This window comes from Calonectris borealis, chromosome 11 (genome assembly GCF_964195595.1).
Source record: "Calonectris borealis chromosome 11, bCalBor7.hap1.2, whole genome shotgun sequence".
Taxonomy (NCBI): Eukaryota; Metazoa; Chordata; class Aves; order Procellariiformes; family Procellariidae; genus Calonectris; species Calonectris borealis.
The window spans coordinates 20,271,894-20,291,740 of record NC_134322.1 but is presented as its reverse complement, the minus strand read 5'-3'; the positions used below and the strand labels follow the sequence as shown (position 1 = coordinate 20,291,740).

The following is a 19,847-nucleotide window of genomic DNA, read 5'->3' as shown; positions in this document are numbered from 1 at the left end:
ATTTAAGGTTGAGAATGAAAAGCTGAATGTCATTAAACGTGGAATTGTCTTCTCCCATTTTTGGATGATTATGCCACATCAGACTGTTTTCTCTATTTGTACCCAGAGCATTAGGCATGTTTGATGGAAATAAGCATATACGGTGTTCCAAACACAAGGAGAAATTATGTGAATTTACGTGTACCTCCCTGTGGCAGCTTGATCTCTTCACAGTGAAGTTTTCTGTTACAGAAGTTCTCTATAAACACTAGAAGTTCCTTAGAGTCCAAAATGTGCTAGACGTTTCAGTGAAGCATAAAAATATAAATAGTTTGGCCTGTAGCCATTCACAAGTCTAAACCCTGTAAGCTACAGCTTTTTACCCATTGCTGCTTGCATGTTCCATAATTTTTCCCATAAATAATACGATTTGGGAGTGATTTTTAAATGCCCATCAACAGGCAGAGCAGCAAGGGTTTGGTTAGTAAGATCAAACACCGCAGAGAGGTTGTGAAGGCGTCGCGCGGCCCATGCGCTCCTTCGGTTTCTGCTGCGACGTCAGGCGAGGCGCTGGGGCAGAGATAAGGTCCGGAATGGGAGACGACAAATGAGTAATACAGTTCCCCTCGGGAGAAGGGTTTTAATCTGATCACGGGCTAGACCACGATTTGGAAAATACTTTTTAATGTGGTCTCAAACGTACTGGAGCCCGGCAGCCATGAAGCCAGGGGCGGTACATTAGGAGAGCAGACCGGGGCCCCAAGTGTCTGGGGGTGGGTGGCTTTCCACGTCAGCAGCGGCCCATGCCGGCCCCCTTCCGCGGGCAAGGGCCGCCCGCGGCCCCCGCTCCGGCTCTGTGCCCGCTGTCCCGGCGGGCAGCGGGGCCGCGCTCGGCAGCCGAGGCGGGGCGGCCCCGGGCCTTCGGCTGTGCCCGCAGCCAGGGGCGGGGCCGCGGGGAGCGGCGGCGGGCCGGGCCGCGCCGCAGCGGCCGCACTACAAGTCCCGTGAGGCGGCGCGGCGCGGGCCGAGCCGGCTCCCTGCGTGGCGGGCGAGGCTGCGTCCGCGGCGGGGCGAGGCGATGCCGGCGGCGGGCTCGGAGGGGGAGGAGGGCCCGGCGGGGGCCGGCGGCGGCGGGCCGGCGGGGGAGCAGGCCGGCCCCGGCACCCCCAAGCTCTGCGGGTACCTGCAGAAGCTGTCGGGCAAGGGCCCCCTGCGCGGCTTCCGCAGCCGCTGGTTCGTCTTCGACCCCCGCCGCTGCTACCTCTACTACTTCAAGGGGCCGCAGGAGGCGCTGCCCCTCGGGCACCTCGACATCGCCTCTGCCTGCTTCAGCTACCACCAGCCCGAAGCCGGCGCCGCCGCCGCGGGGGACGAGGCCGCCGCCTTCGAGGTGCACAGCCCCAGCGGTGCCGTCGCCGTGCTCAAGGTAGGCCGGGGGCGGGCGGGACCCGTCCCCCGTCCCCTCAGCGCCGGCGCGGCCCCGCCGGGTGGGCTGGGGCGGGCGGCGGGGGCAGCTGGCTGCCCGGCGCTGCGGTGCCCGGCCGTTCTCCCTCGGGCGCGGGCGCCCTCCCGGTGCCCGCTCAGCGCGGCGGGGACCTGCGCTGGCTGCGCCGCCAAGTGCCCTCCGCTGCACTCTGCATTTTTTGAAAGAAGAAAAGTAATATTTCACAAAAAAAATATTTCGCAGAGTAGATCGGCGATACCAGGCTATCCCTAGCGTTCGTTTCATTTTTTTCCCCCTCTATGATTCTGTTTTTAAAGTGCTTTTCGGAAGGGGAAGAAAACGCTTCTGGTGAGCACGATCCTGTTGGGGCAGGGCGGGCTAGCTGGCTTGGTTGAGTGGGGTCTGTGGGAACGTCTGGGTAGAAAAAAGATTTCCAAGGAAATCTGGTGGGTTGTGGGTTTGGAAGTTGAGAGGGAGTGGTTGTTTTTCACTTTTGGGGTGTTTATTTTGAAAAGATGATGTATGGCAGAAGTCTTCAACTAGGCTGCTCTGGGAGGAAGGAAGAGTAGGAGGAGGAATTGTTTCCTGACAGTGGCAGGGGCTGCCGCTTATCACATTGTCTTCGCAAGGACTTTGTCATGCCTAGGAAAAAAACCCAAGGAAACCACTTCCACTCAATAAAGAAGAAACAAATTCTCCTGAGTATCCATTATTTTTGATTGCTATTAAGGCATATATTTCCTGCAAGGAATGTTCTTGTGCATTGAGTGTGAGTTTTCACGTGAATTGCATTCATTTTTAGCAAGATTCTTAACGTTAGAATATAATCCATATGTTAAAGTAAAACAGCAGAACTTCCTATTGAATATTGGAAAAGATCTTTCTTATACACTTATTTAACAGATTTGAGCAATAATGATAAATGCTGAGATTGTAGAACGTGATAGTATAAAGCTCTTCAATGTTCTGTTTTGATAAATATAAATGTCAAAAGAAGGAATCATTAATGTACTTTACTAAAGAATAAGCAAGTTATTTAACTGGAAAACTAATATGATAATAATTTTAACTATATTTGGTTAAGGAAAAGTAGTGTAATCAGCAGTTTTGCAATCACATGTAAAAACTACCTTTTTCTCTGTATAGCCGTAATCAAAGTTTTTATTGCTTTCCATGAATCTGCCTTTATAGCCTGAGTGTTTATGTTACAGAAGTTAAAACTACAGACTTGGGGTAAGCTTTGGTTTTTGATAGTTTGAGGGTTTTTTGTTTGTTTGTTTTTAATTAGTATCTAGTGATTTTTATATGTAAATCTCCAGGAAAATACATAATGCACATTTTGTTTTGAGGATTGTTTTTGAATAGGAGGGTCTTTGTTGAGAAAATGTAATTGATGATTAGGATTATAGTGGGAAACATTATATACTACCTGTGTAATAAGTAACTAGTCTGTCAAACAGTACTCTAGCAGCAGCCTCGGGTCAGTCATGAAGATACAAATCATACTCAACATGGATGCACAAGCGTAAGGAACAGGGAGTTTCCTTTTTCATGTTTTTCTTGGTATCTTTTAGTCTGTGATGTTACTGCTCTGCCCATACTTTTTGTATTCACTTTTTTCCAGTACTCTCTAGGAAAGAACCTGCATGGATTGGAGCTCTCCTCATGTTTCCCGTATGGGGATTGAGAAAAGGTGTCAGTTAAGGAAGTCAAGGTCATTTCTGTAATTAGCAGAAAAAAATAATTTTGTATCTTCGACCTCTCGTATTGTTATGATGCTTGCCCTAAAGCGGCCAAGTGATTGTCCATAAAAATGCTATTACATTATAGGTGTTTATATAACAAATAAGGAATTAATGAAAATCTTGAGGGATATCACAGAACCAACTGGCCTTTTGTGGCTGTGTGATTCACCAAGGGATAAGGCTTTTGCAGCTGGAATTAATTTTCTTCTACCCAACACGATGGTTCTTTAAGGCCTTTAAAAATATCTTTCAGCTAAATTAGGTAGAAATAGAATTAAGAATTAATTCAAGATGTTAAATTAAAAAAAAAAACAACCCCCAATAAACCCCACACTGACTGATCCAGCCCCTGTTGAAAACAAATGTGATTGAATCTATCAAGAAAACATTACACACAGAGCACGAGGAATAAAGTCAAGTCAAATGTAGTCTTGACCCTGTAACTCACATGTCGTGTTTTCCTCAATTTGCTGCTTGTTCAAAATTTCCAGATCTCGTGATCTGGTATTTCCCATTCCGTATTATAAGCTGAGAAGAGCAATAAGAAATAAGCAACTGGAATTCCAGATTGAAATGATGGCGCTGTTGAGGAATGCATTATTTCTTCATAGTGCCTCAGTTTTTTGTTAATGTAATGATTTCATCATCTGGATTACTCAGTCTTTGTCATTTAATGGGAGCTGAGGATTGTATGATATATTTGGTGTTTGTTTCTCAGTTTGATAACAATTTCAGGAAAAATATACTGTAGCCTTTACAGCAAATAAGGCAAATTGTTCATAATTTAGGAATGTAGATAGCCAACCTGACACTTGCATGACTCTAGCTTTTCTATATATTTCCAACAGTTAAAACACATTAGAAGCAGCTAAGTGTGTGTAAAAAGCTTTTCCATTTAAAATATATAACAGGTACTGTCACTTTAGGTAAAGAAGCAGAGAAAATTGTGTATTGTATGAATTATGGATAGATTATGTTTGAGAATATTTTCATGGAAAGGACCTGATCCTGCAAATACTTACTGTAACACAGAATGCTGGTAATACAATCAAGTGAATATTTGCCTGTGTGTGCAGAGTGAGTTCTGTCATTAAGGGAGAAAAGAATTAGCATTATGAAGATATATAAATGAACAAAGGGGTCATTTCTCATTTATTTTTAAAGCAGTGTCTTGTAGTGACATGGTTCACTTGCTTTTGAAACAGGGAAACGCTGGCCAGTGATGGTAGACTGTGTGCCTAGTCACTTACGTGTGGGTAACTTCTTGGTGAACTGGGAGGGGAGGGGAACAGGAATTGCACGGACTCCTTAAAGCAAAAAACTTTTCTGGGTTATTGGCCAAGTAGTAAGCATTCCAGACACTGCAGATTTTGGAGCCCAGATCCTTGAAAGTATTGGACACCAAACTGGCTGAAATCAGAATTATTTAGGAGCTTTTACTCTGATGTATCAATAATCTTTAAGGATGTGGCAGTGATTAATAATGGGGTGCTCGAGCTTACATAGTGTTGCCTTAGGATCTAGCACCATTAGGGCCTAACTCAGCTTAGAAGGTAGCTCAGCAGTGAAGCTGATTTGTTTTCTGAGCGGGTTTTTTTTTTTTTTAAACTTTGCTGGTTAGTGGTTGCAATGCTTTAATTAAAAATTGGGCTGCCCTCCAGAAAAAGCCATCTGGCTCCAAATTTGCTGTTTGAGCATAGCAGGATTAGTAAATCTTAAGAAATGCAAACTCTCTGGTGATGCTCCCTTTTACAAAAAAGCTTGAGGCAGAGTTTGTCTGTGTTCAGAAGAGGACTGTGGCAAGAATTTTCATGAGTTTCCTCAAAATGGCAGGTCTGCTTGTTGCATTTCTTTGGACTTTCCCTGAAGGTGTTTAATATCGGCATACATATTCCACCAGTGGGTCCAGGCAGAGGATGCCACTGGGTAGTTGTTTTCCCCAAATAATTCTTCTGTTTGTGTCATGTGTGCATCAGAAGAAGGCAGTTCTTGCAGCATCCTTAGTGGGAGAATATAGAGGAATGGTTTTAAGTAAATGATAATAATTTTCCATCATTTATATTGAAAAATATGTGGGACTGTATGTCTCTTCACTTACAGTGTCTTTTGTTGCTTCTGTTGCTTGTAAGTTTGCAATAGGAATTCCTTATCTCGCATCAGTTCAGATGACACTTATGGTGGTTTTTCTTCTCACAGAAATGCCTCCATTAAAATGTGACTAGCTGAGGTTCGTTCTTACTGCAGAGCCATGCAATAGTTTAGTACAATAAGGTTTTTTTGCAAGATCTGATCGATGCTGCACCTGGTTAAATATTCTGTCTCTCATGGTGGGAGTAGCCAAATGCTCAGAGAAGTCATGAGAAATGGGGCAAGCATGGAAGTGTTCCTTTGTTTGACAGGTAAAGCGAATTAAAAAAATGTTTGCAAATTTGTCTTTTGTTTAGGAGTAGGGGAAGAGGAAGACTTAAAATATTCTATGTGTGGTTTAAAAAAAAGTCCATTTCAAACAACAAGCTTCGAAGATTATTTGTGTTTAAACAAAATTCGTCTTAACAGAGATTATTAGGATACTCTTTTACTTGTAACGTAAATAATTAAGATGTCTATATAAACTCAGCAAAAACTGTTCAAAGGCAGTGGAAAACTCCATAAGAGAAGGAAGACCGTGTATGTGAAGGAAGGAAGGCAGGGTGCAGCAGCAGGGTACCGAGTAATTCTTGGGAAAATCACTTAAAATAGGGGAGTGAGAAACTTGTACTGCTTTGCTATCCTGTTGTACATGGAAGGACCATAACTGCTACTGACCCGATGTGTAACATTGAGATCCCTTGTAAACTGAGGATGCGTGTGTGCTGCTCAGCAGAGAACAAGTGCAATTGGGAATTTAAAAGCAACAACAAGGAGCAACTCCAATAAAATCAATTCATGGTTTTCTAAAGACTATTGGGGAGAGGATAACGGGACTAATTGTGAAAAAGGCTCATTAAGTTGAACTAGTCATGGGCAGAAGGTAATTGTAGGTATAACTTAGATTGACTCCAGGTGAATTGCCTCATTAGCTATGTTGTGGTAGCGAAGAGAACCACTTAAACACTACATCCTGTGTTAGTGGAAGCTCTTTGAATTCTTGGTGGTTTTCTGCTGGAGCACAGTAAAACATTGCTTTACAAGGCCTCTATGCAAGTCTATCTAAGGGGAATGTAGGCTCTCAAATTTACCAGAAATGAAGCCTTGCCACTGGATAAAACTCCAAAGGAAATACTTTTGTGCTAGAAGTAGAAGGGGAGACGTTCACTCTTTGCAAAAAATGACTGGAGTCTGTAGACTTAAAGCCTGCTGCTGTGGTCATTCCAAAACTGCCAGTGATGGCTGTGGGGATTGACGTTTCCCAGTGTCCAGTTCTTTGACGTGTTCTGAGAAACCTCATAGACACTTCCAAACAATTCTTTTCCCATATCTTTTTTATGAGGGAAATGTTTTCCTCCAGCTTCCTGTGAGCAAGCAAGAATAAATATATGAAACTAATTTCTATTTCAGATTAGAAATATCTTGCTTACATATCTTTCTTACCAACTGAGAGAAGTGAACCTGCAGTGTCCTCTTGTATCACTATTTGGTTTATTTCACTACTTGATTTGATTTATGAATGTTTATTTGATTTATGTATCTTACGTCTTCTCATGTGTATGATGTACAGAGAGGAACTGGAGCAGCAGCTCCAGGAATAACTGTGTTTATTTTCTGATTAACTTCCTTGCACAGTGCTTCGGAGCCATTTGCTGTAGGATGTTGTGGATGTTAAAGCTCATACGGGTACAAAAAGCCAAATCGTGAAATAAAAAGCTATCTCTATGATTGCTAAACACTAAGATGGCAGATCGCTGAGCCAGAGAGAGCACCCTGGGGAAGCATCAGTTCTTGTTTGCCGATTGCTTATGCTGTGTCTTGGAATTAGCTGCTCTTGGGGTCAAAATATGATGGTAAATGGATCTTCGGTTTGACTAGACCAAAAATGTTCTCATATCAAAAATGAAGACAAATCTGTGCCATTTATGTGCTTTATGCAGCACTTACTGTACTTCCTTTGTAAGGAAATCTGTGTTGTTTGTTGCTCTTCGTTCTTTTGCAGCTATGCACAGGTACCCTCTTCAGTTGTGATAAACAGAACAGGAAGCTATTTGAAATTAAGTTGTCTTTAAAGAGTAAACACAGTCATTTGCCCAAGTAATGAGGGTTTTCCATTGATAATGCCACCAAGCACTTTGGGAGAAGGTAGGAGAAAGGCTGGCTAAAAGGTAAGCACTCTGTGCTTACAAGCCAAAGGACTCACCTGAGTGTCTCTTCACAAGTGTTAACTTTTTGTTCCTGAACATACCACGTTACTAGTGTCGGTGCTTGTTCTAGACTGGTGGCTGAGGGTGTGTGTTGGAGTAAAAGTGACTTTTCCAAGTGAGCACCTGCAATCTCGGTTACCAGCACTTAACCTCTTGTTGATATTTGTAGATTGTCATTTGATGCACTTTGAAATGACTCTTATAGCTGTGGTTCTTACTGACGCTTAAAGACATGTTTGAATTCTGGCTCGCTTATTACCTATTCATGTTAATGACTGTAGGCTTATAGATTAAATATTCATGTTGGAATTGTTGGTTTTAAATATGACCTTTTGTTAGAAGTTAGTTAGCTCCTGGGATCATCAAGTAATACAGTATGTAAATTTAGTCATTAAAGTAGGAGGCCTTACAATGCATTATTAATTTGTTGGTTTCTGCTGGTAGTAAAACAAGTTAAAAAAAAAATGGGAATCTTCCTGAGTGTGTATGGGACCTTTTTTTTCATAATGCAGATTTGTAATTATATATTTAAACAATACTTTGTGTGTAAAATATAAGATGGTGCTGCTGCATTTTCTAATGTTTGAGTCTAAAACTGGAGGGAAAAAAAAGAATGTGACTACTTCTAATGGAAAATGGATTTGGCATTATAGTCAGAGATGTGTATTGAGTGCACAAGGTGCACCTTGTACATTAGTGGTTATTTCTTTCAAATCATATTGGTTTGGGGTGATGATATCTTGCTGGTCTGCTAATTATCTGGGTTGGTTTTTTTATTGCACTTGGAATTACTGTATTCATATACCAAAAACATGCAGTGATCTCACCAGCGCTATGGTTCTTCGTGTTGTAGGCTGCAACTCGTCAGGATATGACGTACTGGCTTCAGGAACTTCAACAGAAGAGGTGGGAATATTGTAACAACCTTGATGCAGCAAAAAGGGACAGCCGAACTTCCCCTACACCAAGTGACTTTTCCAAAGGTCTTGTTGCCAAAGACAACCCTGGTAAGTTGAAAACTTGAGTAAAAACAGAAGGCATGTTTCTATTCAGTGTCCCTTAATCAGTACAAGGCATAGCACTGGGGTAGAGAGCAGTCTTAGGAAGTTTTTTGTCACATCTTGTTATCAAGTAACTCTATGTAAACTTTGCATATGTTGATGATGCTAAAATTATTTAACCTAAATGTAATTTTATGTGTGATTTCATATCTCTTACGAAAGCTGTTGATTTCTTTAAAACCGAGTTTTTAAAAAGGAAGTAAAATGGAGTAGTCCTATGACTAGGTTTCATTAAGTGGCAAAGTACAGTTTAGGTTAGAATAGTTGTCTTTTAGTGGTTGCGATATCTTAAAAGCTTAGCGTGTTAAGTATCCTGAGATGTAAACGCCAGTTTTTAATGGGAACAGGTATATTTTGAACTCTGAATGACCATACTTCGTTTCCGAAAAAGTATGGTGTGGTGGATCTATCCGACTGTGATAAAAACTTCCTGCCTTTTAAAACTGGAAGAGAGTTTGCACTGATACTACATTCAGTCTCCATAATACTTTTAGCCAAGCAAAATGTAATTTTAGACGAGTGTCAGAGTTATAAAAATGTATCAGTGTATTATACAAAGTTATTCTGCTTTTTTGACTACATTGCTCAGGCACTTCTGAATTGTTTTATTCCTGAACCATTACAGAAAAGGATTGCTTGCCGATTTCTGTTATCCGTAAATAAGAGTGAGTAAAATCCTGTTCTGTGCCAAGTTAGACATTAGTAAAGCTCATTTGGGTTTAAAAAGAGTCTTGAGGTCAGACATATTTCATGAACAGATCTTATATTTTGTTGATTTAAATTTGCTCATACTGTGAACCCAGAAATGTTAAGCTGTCTTCTTCCCCGCCCTTCCATCCCCTCCCCCAGTTCAGATCCCATGCTGCGGTATTGTCCTCTAACCCAGTTTACTGCTTTCATTTGAGAGCAGTCTGCTTGTGGCTGCTTGCTCAACCACAGCTGGCTTGAGAGCATGTGTTTTCGTAGGGGCTCAGCTTGATGTTTCAGCTACACCAGTCTAACAGCTAGTCACTACTTAAAGAGATGCCCAGCTCTCCCCCTTGAGCTAGCACTGGTGCTAGTCTCACCTTTCCTTATTCTAGTGCAGGGAGTGTGTCTAGCAGGAAACGTCATCTTCTCCAGGTTAGTTTTTGGCCAATGTAGCTTCCTGAAGTGGTTTACTCTAGAGACAGATGAGTGCCAGGGTTAGCTCAAGAGAATTGTTGGGAATGCAAAGTGGGATGGTTTGAGACCACCTTTCTGGCAGCAGACAGTCTGGTTAGCAGCTTGTCAAACCATATGCTGCAAGAATATATGTGTTGGTGTGCGAAGATCTAACAGCTTGCAAGTGTTGGAAAGGTAACAGGTTTTTGCTCTTTCTACCTTCAGCCTCTCATTCTCTGCTATGTAGTCTCCCTTCTAGCATTTTGTGGTGTTTGTCTTGCCCTGTGCTGAGTTGGCTGAGTTCAAAAGTTAGCCAAAAAGGAAGTTTGCTTTTTTTTTCCTGCTAGATTAATGAGTGGAATATATTTACTGTGCCATCAGGTGACTTCCAGAGCTGATGGAAGGGGGGAAACAGGCATAGTGGCCAAGTGTGGGAAGGCAGAGTGAAGGAGTAGGCAGGACTGCCCTCTTTTGGCAGCAAATTATTGGATCAGATCAACTATAATATGTACCTTGGCCCCAAATCTCTGTTCTTTCTTGTTTGTGCTACTTCCCTCAGAGCTTAAGTACAGTGTGATATTAACCCGCTGTCCCTGTAATCTGTGTAGATACTGTACCCTCACTCCTGTTTTGCATCAGATCTAGCAATCGTAATCCAGTCACTTTAGATCACTGATCTGATATTTTCCTTTCTTGTAAATTGTTTGGGGTTTTCTGGATCAGCAAGCTGAGCCAATTTGTGTTTTGTTTTTTTTTTTTAATTATTATTAAATCCAGTGCAAGGAATGTCAAGATGAAATGCATGGGCTGAGTAACCCATCCCTTTCAGGGACAGCCTGCAGTTAAACTGCGTTATGTATAATATAAAACTGCATCTAGAGTATCTCATTTTTGAGGACAAATCACAATGATGACTTTATCATCAACTGAAGTGTTTAAGTAGGGATTTCTTCTGGGGAAAATGCGAAGAGCCTGAATGATTGATGATTGTTTCTTCTTTTTAAACAAGTACTCCAAAAATTTCCTATAGAGTTGGGGGATTCTTTAAGGCTTTGATTCCATGCTGATGACAAAGATATGTCTCTTGTGGTTTTTTGGTTTTTTGTTTTTTGTTGTTTTTTTTTTTTTTTAATTGAATATGCATTTGATGATGTTCTTTATACTGGAGCATAGAAATTAGTTTGTTTTGCTAGTTCTTGAGTACAGATATGTATCAATATCAATAATGTTTTAAATGGGGCAGTAGTTTGTCTTCAGTCCAGAAACAAAATTGCTCACTGTAGTCTTGTCTGTTTTGTCCTGTCGTACTTCCCCTCAGTTTAGAAATCTGGACTAACTGGAACATAGGTAAAGCTAAGGTACTGCTTTATGGATCAGGCTTGACAAGTTTTTAAGAATTTTCAAGGTAGTGAAAAATACTTTAAAATATTTTTCAAAGCGGGCTGTGGGAAAGATAATGTTACAAAAACGATTCTGTAGGATTTGTCATGGAGCTGCCCTACTACCATGGAAGTCAAATAAATTATTTATTCTTTATAGGATATGTGTGGTTTTTTATCTTGGAATTGATTCTATGTTGATGTAGTTTTTATAATTTCAGTTCTTAGTTATGCTATTCCTCAACTCTTGATTTGCACTAATAAAAAATGGTATGTCATGTATTTTTAAGATTACTATGTTTTGAAATAAATTGGGAAAAAAGATTATTTTTTTCATGGTGATTGTGTTAGCAACCACGTTACGTTGTTGTGCTGTATCTGCTGTGTAGTCCATACCTCTAACTGATCAGCTGGCTGGGGTGAGCAGGGGATCATGTACAATGAGCAATCTCAGACAGTCAGAGAAGATTCAGCCAAACTGATTAGCACGCCTGTTACAGGAAAGGCATTTATTAGAAATTCAGCTCTTGAGCAATTTGTTTACCTGGGCCATGCTATAAAAAGATTTTGTAGTCTTGTCAAATCATACAGGTAGAGGATGAAACCAGCTGTAAGTATGAAAGCAGAACGTTAGTATTCCAGCCTGGCTTTGGGTGCCTGTAGGTTTTTGGTGTGGGGTTTGGGGTTTTTTTTTTTTGGGGGGAGGAGTGGTGGTGGGTGGTTGTTTTGGTGGTTTTTTTTTTTAGTTGAAACCTATTGTATTATCTTTCCCTTTTATTAGACAGTGAATATGATCAAAAGTTAGTTTTATCTAACTTAACTTAGCTGAATTTTGTTCAGCTCAAACAGCCAAGGTCCAAAAGAATTTGGAATTTAGTTTGGCTGGTAAGGCACTGAAGAAGTTTCTATCAGCACTGTTCATAAAATAAGTCAAGGCAGTGTAATTTGTACCTGTCTTTGAAAGATGACACAATATACTTCTGTTTCAGACACCATTTTTCAAGGGTTTGAGAGATTTGTAGTGTCAATGATCTTTTATACTTGGTATTCTTTATCACAAAACATTGTCTTTCTACTTCTAATCTTCGATATGGGCTAAATAAAAGTAACCGTCTGCTGAGTAATTGGAGGGTACAGCTTGCTTATAGATGGTCTTTCTGCTAGTGCCAAGTAATCATCAGAACAAAGACTGAAAGGCTCACCAGTGATAAAACAGGATATTGTGATTTCCCAGGGTTTTTCCCTTCCTGCAGAGTATAATTTAAATCAGAAGCCTGTTCAGTGGGTTACTTTCTAATACAACTGTTGAATCAAGTCTGAGAGTGTTCTCAAAATTTTTTAATCCACTTCAGTACATTGTGAATGATATGGAGAAGAGTCTGAAAATTACATTTGAGCTTGTTTTTAACTAGCTTGTTCAGAGGGTTTGTAGGCCATAAACTATGCTTCTTATAATGCTTTTGCTATCCATACTCTGCATTTTCTATTCCCTCTGCCTGCTGGAGGAGGGGTGAGGCAGAAAGCAAGCTATCCAGGAAACGCTGAGGTAACTTATATACTACAGATTCTACAGTACGTGTTGGACAGCGTGGTAGGTTGGAGACCTGGCTAGCTCTGTTGGATCAGCTTGGATCCTCTGGACTTTATTAGCTCTGGCTTAGGGCTAGCGCCAGTTCTTGGCTGATTCCTGTGGAGCCATTCAGAGCCTGCATGAGTCTGCTGGCATGTGTGCAGTGCTGGGCCTGAGCTGCGTTTCTGCCTGGCCCTGTGCCCGATCTGTAGATTTGCTGAAGTGCACAAGAGAGTTTGGCTGGATGAATTTAGGTATAGCTGCGTTCAGCTTAGCCAGAGCTAATAAATCCTCGCTGATCCAATAGGTCTCTGACATGTCTGCAGTGCCCATGCCGATGTTCTCGGCTCTGGGAATGCCCAGGCGGGATTTGCACAGAGCTGGCTCAAGTCCGTAAAGCTCATTGACTTGCAGCAGCAGTGTCACTTTTAGGATGAAGCACACCCTGAAAGCTGTGTCACAGTATTTTTGTGACACTGTTCCTGACTTACGAGTTCTGATAGACCTGAGCTTGTTTTACAAGGGGGTTTTGTGGAGTAATGTAATTAATCCACCTTAATTTTTATGGCTTTATAGCTACTTAAGCTAGATGAATCAATATTGACTAATTGAGATTGTAAATCACTCATGGAATAATGCTTCATGAGCATCACACAAGTCCTGTTATCAGAAGTATGTGGCTGCAGTGAGAGCTCACTGAGGAAAACACTTTGCTATTTTTAAAGTTCATTCGAACAGAGCACTTTATAAAGTTATGTTGCAATTTAAAATAAAACCCTAACTACATTACTAGCAGGCTTAGTAGTATATGACTTTATATAGCCAGTATTCTTTTACTTACTGAAAGTTTTGCCTGTTTTTCTTTTTCTCTCTTTCTCTTTCTCTTTTTTTTTTTTTTTTTTAAAATAGATCTGAGTAACCTAAGTCAAAATGCTTCAGCAGAGAGAGCTAGAAATATTCTAGCTGTGGAGACTTCTCCTACAGACCTGGTGGGGGAACAAGCTGCTTCCCAACCTGCACCAGTCCAGCCAAGTGCCATCAATTTCTCACTTAAACAATGGAGTACTGAAATCAAGTAAGTTGGGGATGTGGGAGAAAGTTACCATGAGATTGATAGTTGCTGGCAGAGACTATTTCCTACTGAAAGATGTGTGTATGTGGTAGGCAGACCTTTTTAAAAGAACTGGGGGTGATGGGGTGGACTGTATCTCTTCAAGTAAACTGTTTCTTTATTATACTTACTTGTTTGAAGGGCATAGCTGAACATCATTGTGTAGCATTACTGATACCTGAAAGGGAGAATCAAGTCCTGTAAAGCATTTCTAGTGATGGCTTTTCTTTCTGAACCCAAGCAGGGAGCCGGGAGTTGTATTCTCAGCTAATACTGCTTTTTATCCTTTATTGTGTAATGGAGCTGCTAATTGCTAGCATTGTAGTAGTCATAGTATTTAGTGCTTATGAAGTGATGAAAATCAAAAAGTATAAATCATTTTTCTTCATTTTCTTCTTAAAAAAAAATAAAAGCACATGGCACAGATTTGAAATTGATGTAGTTAGAGTTCCTGAGCAAAAATGTGGCAGACCCCTTCTGAACAACAGCAAAACCACATCTTAGCCCCTCACTCTTCATGAGTTTACTCTTTAGCATTAATTTCTTCAAGGAAAGCAGTCCTACTGGTTTTCAGCTCTCCTGTTACAGTTTCTTTCTAAATGTTTTTACTCTTTGCTCTGCCCACATAGATGGATCTTCCGCTTCTACTCAAAGGATATTACAGTGCTATTACAGAGCAGCTCACAAAGCAGAGCTGTAGCTTTGGTTAACTAGACCACATCCCTCTTGAGCTGCAAGTAAAATGTCGTTCAGTTTCATCAGCAGTGCTGAGTTAAACAGATTCCTTTTAAAGCTTTCCGGTTAAGCACAGAGATCTGAGAGGTTACGAAGTGGTGTTGGTTTTGGTTTTTTTTTTTTTGGTTGTGTGGAGGTATGTTTTTTTTTGTTTTGTTTTGTGGTTTTTTTTTTTTTAAGCTTACTGTGTAGACCATCATTTAAGTTCTAGAAAAGATGGCTCATGGCTGGATTAAGAAATATGTAAATCCTGTTACTATATGTCCTGTTTAAACTGGTAGTCTTGTATGGTTTCTTGGGTTTGCGTAGCCACTTTGCTTTGGTAGAAGCTAAATTTGGTCATAATAGAAGGAAAATAACATGAATCAATTTCTATTAGGTGAATTCCTGTATACTTGAAACAAGTGTTTCTGGCTTTTAAAAACTTTTTTCTTGATTTTTCGGGGTTTTTTTTGTCTGAATTGCAGATGATACGCTTTGGGGAAGTCTAGCTAGAAGGGCAGTGTCAGGGTAAGCGCTCAGTGTGTTAATGTTTCTTTGTAACTGAACAGAAAGGCAACAGTGGAGTTGTGGGTTGGGAAGCCCTTTCGGTTGGAGGGAAATGTTCCTGGTGGCAGTGGCCCAGCAGAAATCGTAGCACAGTATTCAGGAGTTGGCCTTTCTCTGTTTAGCTGTGATCTGAGTGGCTTGGAGTCCTTGCAGATCTCTGGGAATAAACATATAAGAAAATTTCACACCGTGAAGCTCTTACAGGCTGAACGCCACCCTCCCCCATTCCACTCTTTCTGGAGATATTCAGCTGCGGTGGTTCATCTGTCTGAAAATGTTCCTGGGAAAAGAACATTTATTGTATCTACTAACAGATTATTTTTTTGAATTCTGTGAGGTTTTTTTCTATGGAGTGCTCTAGTGCCCCCATGTGCTCTAAATTTTAAAGCAGGCATTCATCCCTGCAAGCTGATACCAGTGGGAAATGGTGTCTTTGTCAGGATAGCTTCTTATGCTCAAACATCCTCTTCTGAGCTTTTGAAAAGTCATTTTGCAGAGGATTTACTGAGCCAGCAGCTAAAATCTGGACAGTTCTGTGCTACCTCTGGCCACGTATTCTATCATTGGGATGAGAGTCTGACAACCTTGTCAGAAGCTATTTAGCTGCATGGTAATATGCTAGAACCTCTGACAAATTTATTTACGTTAGCATAGGCCTTGCAGTGACATGTCTTAAAAGCTATGGACTAGCATTACCTCTGCCTGTTTTGAGTTAGCAGGTCACGAGCACTTAAATTCCTGTATCCAGTAAGATAAATTTGCTCCGAGACTTGCGTCTGTAGCAGTTTTCACAAGAAGGCTGAATTTTCTTCAGCATAGGTTTGGTAAGGAACAAGTGGATTTTACTTCTAATGGCTATACTCAGCTGCTCCAGAGAGGGGAAGGGCATGGATAATCTTAATTTGGATTTATTTTGCGTATCAAAGATGATCATTATTACATGCTTCCACTCCCCATGTCTTTTGTTCATTCAATCCTGCAATGAATGATGCCCAATTAATAAGCAAAACTATTCAGTAATGGTGCAAGAATCCTTCAGATGACAGCCTTTCTCATTACACAGCTTTGGTTTATGCTCAGACCATTTTGAATGGAACTCCTGTGAAAAAGCATTAATTGGTCATGTAAGTCTTGTATGTGCAATCTCATTTGTCACTTCTTGATTGACAAGTGATCTTCTTTTACTGGGCTGAACAGCGTTCTTTGAGTGTGTATCACAAGAAGGTCTAGTTAGTTGTATTGGATCTCTGTGTGGAATCAGGACAAGATTGTTAATATTTTCATAACAGTGAAAGCTAATTATTAATCTTGGAAAATTAAAATGACATAGAAGTGTGACTATAAAAGCTGGTGGCAAAAAAAGCCCCACTAAAATGTTAGACACGCTATTATAGTAAATGTATGCAAACAGCAATACTGTTGTGGTTGATCGTTTTCCTTCCTTCTCTGCAATTCTATGCAATTTGGGGCAGGGGTGGGATCTGATCACCTTTAGAATGTGTGTGCACTATCCAATATCTTATTGGATTGTGACTAGTTTTAACCCCAATATTAGAGGATGGATCAAGGTGTTTCTAAAACTTCAGAGAGTTTTCTCTATGTTGCTGGGAGCATGTATTTGTTAAGAACCTGATAGATACCTTAATCAAAGACTTACTCTTCCTCAGAACAGATCTATGATGTGTTTGATAGGGAAGCTATTGCTATAACAACTGCATTTGCATCCTAGGTAGCAGTGATGAAATAATAATTGGAAAAAAGTGAAGAATATGTCTTGGAGTTAAGCTACGTGTATAAGTTGAAACATGCTTTTCCACTTTTTAAAATCTATTTTGAAGTACTAATTGGCATATATAGACATTTAGGCCTGAATTTTTTTCATCTTTATGCTGTCAGCTACTTGTGTCTCTTATTTGTGTGGAATACAGAGTTGGAAACATACTGAATTATAGTAACCTCAAGTTATATAATTATAAAATAAGACTTAAACCCAAAACATTTAAAAATACAGAATCATTAGATCGTATGATCAGGTCTTGCGTTGTGTGTCCAATTGTACTTGTCATACTCTGCTTAGGAAAATAAATACTGTTTTTTAAATTCAACTGCCTACTTTTAATCTAATAGAAAGCAATGAAGCAGTGCTACTTCAGTGCACTTAACAATCCTATGCAAAATCTTTACAAAATTCAATGTCATCTATGATTGTTCATGGGCCTAACAGCAGTTTTTGAAGACGCTTTTCTAGAAGTCATTTGACGTCTTGTTGCTTGTGATTTTTCAAGCTTTAAAAGGTGGCGTTCAGACAGGCTTTAAATACTGAAGTGACCAAGAGCAGAACAGGCAGTTGTGGAGTTGTGTGGTAAGAGATCAGCCACTATTCAGAGAATAGCTGTAGAGATGCCAGCTGGCACTTATTAATTTTGGGTGCCCTAGGAAATCTGTGAATCATCACCCAATTTGATCTATTTAATTTGAGTGGAAGGTTTGAACAATGAAATGAGGCTTCTTGCCCCCAACAGAAATTGTGATTCTTTCTGCAAGAATGTGTAGTATAATTCAATCTTTGTCAAGTTTGAAAATTAATTGTTGTAATAGTTTTATTAATAACTCTTAGGATTATTTTAAAATTGTAATTGATTATTAATTGGTTCACCAGACTACAGGGATTTTGCACTGCATAATGGTTAGCCTAGAGTTCACTTGATCAGATGTTAAATCTCTTGTGAAGCTGAAAGACTGGGTAGAATCATCAAATGATCTTGAAGGTGTAACATGGGTTACTTTTCTACTTAAGGTTTGAAGAGTAATAAGAGAGAATGTGGCTTGACTGACCGAAAGCATATTTGTGGGCCTTCATCTTACACAGACTGTGTAGAAAATGCTGAGATACTAAATATATTTATATCTAAAATATTAAACTAATTCATATGGATTGATGTAGTATCTCCTTCTCTAGTTGAACAAAGACTTTACAATACTGAGCTACATTAACACTCATGGACATAAGTGTGGACTTAAACGTTTCTGATTGCATGATGGTTGTGGGGGAAGCTGGGTAGGGTAATCTCATCCTGCTCGTGAAACATATTGTTCTTCTGTAGAATTATCTGGCTGGAATTTAGAGGTTGCCTCTGAAATGTTCTTGCAGATAATTGGCAACGTTCCACCTTAGGAAAGGAGAACTGCTAAGGAGTCTGTCATCAGCAATTCAGCTACAGCAGGTCTCTTGGATGATCCCAAGTTTGACATTAATCCAGAATATGAAACTATAACGTACATGTGTTTTGACTGCATGCTGTTCTGTTTAATGCTTGGCAGTTATCCTAAAATTCTAAGCTACAATAACTGATCAATAAAGAGATGCTGCTTCTAAATCTTAATTTTGTTTTGTTTTATTTTTTCCCCCTGCCAAAACAAGGATAAAACAGAGGACACAAAAGACCCTAGTGGTCTCCTAGATACTAATATCCTGTTAAATAATTCTTCTGTTCTTGAAACAGCACTGTTCATAGCAGGTGCTATTTAGTAGGATATGCTTTATTGTCTTTGAGCTTTTATTTGGTATGGGTTTTGTCTGTGTTTTAGCTTATTTTTAGTTTGCACTGTTTCAACTGCAGTGGTTGTCTTGAAAACCCCTTTATAAAAAGAATGCAAAATGGAGAAATCTTTGTCACTTTTCCTGCTGTTTTTTTCACAGAAATTCAATGTCCTCTTTAAGAAAAGGAAATAACGAAAACCGCAAGAGCATATTTTATACCACTGAAGAGTGGGAATTGCTGGATCCAACCCCAAAAGACTTGGAGGACTCGATGGCGCTGGAAGAAAAGAGGAAACACCTGGCAGAAGGAAGTAAAGGTAGAAGTGGGAGGAAGGAAGGGGAACGTATGCCTTACCTTCTTTAATACAGTGTACTGTGTAATGTGTATCTCCAGGAAATAAGTGGAAGCTTATCTTTTCTTCACAAACCACATCCAGAGCTCTCTAAATTCTTTTAAAAAAAAATTACTTCCTTATGATGTGTTTGGAGCCCCTGCCATTCAGGTACAATAGAATAAGTATGAACTTTGTTATCCACTGTTTCAGGTCCCCTGAGCATGTTACCATCTCTAGTTTTGTCACTTGAGTTGCAAGGTTACAGGATGAAGGGAAATGTTGAGGCTTTTGGTTACTCAGTTGAGTGTCACCCATTGAAGCAGAATTGCCTTTAGGCTCTGAAGTATGTATATATATGTTACATTGGCTTGCTTCTGAAATGGGGGAAAAAAGTAGGGATGCATATGCAGTGATAGCTCATCTATGCATTTTAACTGGTCCTCACATTTGACCAGTGTCTGGAATAACCTTGAGAAGAAATTTTTGCAGCTCCTTAAGAGCATTTTAGCTGACATCCAAGTGATTTAATCTGTTAGAAAACATCCTTCTCTCTAAGAATACTCCCTGTTTATATAAATGGAGGTGAAACCTTTTTGCTCTGATGACTTCTGAGCTGTTAATTATTTGAAGCAAAGTTTACTTTGCCATAGTTAGGGGTACCTTTTATTTTCTGTAATGAATTGTAAAGTTCTCTTCATGTCTTATTTCACAAGTATTAATTTATGAGCTAAATCTTTTATCTGGGAGGGGAGAAGACTTTGAGCTATATATTTTTCCCACCAAAGGAAGCGACTTGGAAAATGAGGCCTGTTTAACACTATTGTATTGGGCTGTTTCAATGCTGTTTAGAGTCTAATTTTAATGACCATATTTTTAAAAGGAAATCTGAATGCTTTGAAACACCTTTTTACTAAATGAACT

General features: G+C 40.1%; 1 protein-coding gene across 1 annotated transcript in view; it reads left to right on the top strand.

Moving 5' to 3' along the window:
* The first annotated feature begins 1,028 nt into the window (after positions 1-1,028).
* TBC1D2B (TBC1 domain family member 2B) overlaps positions 1,029-19,847 on the top strand; it is a 36,764-nt gene continuing 17,945 nt past the window's right edge. Inside the window, exons 1-4 of the mRNA XM_075160358.1 lie at positions 1,029-1,405; positions 8,356-8,509; positions 13,565-13,730; positions 18,751-18,908. Coding sequence (XP_075016459.1) covers positions 1,058-1,405; positions 8,356-8,509; positions 13,565-13,730; positions 18,751-18,908 — 826 coding nt within the window. The 5' untranslated portion in view covers positions 1,029-1,057. The remainder of the gene's footprint in view (positions 1,406-8,355; positions 8,510-13,564; positions 13,731-18,750; positions 18,909-19,847) is intronic.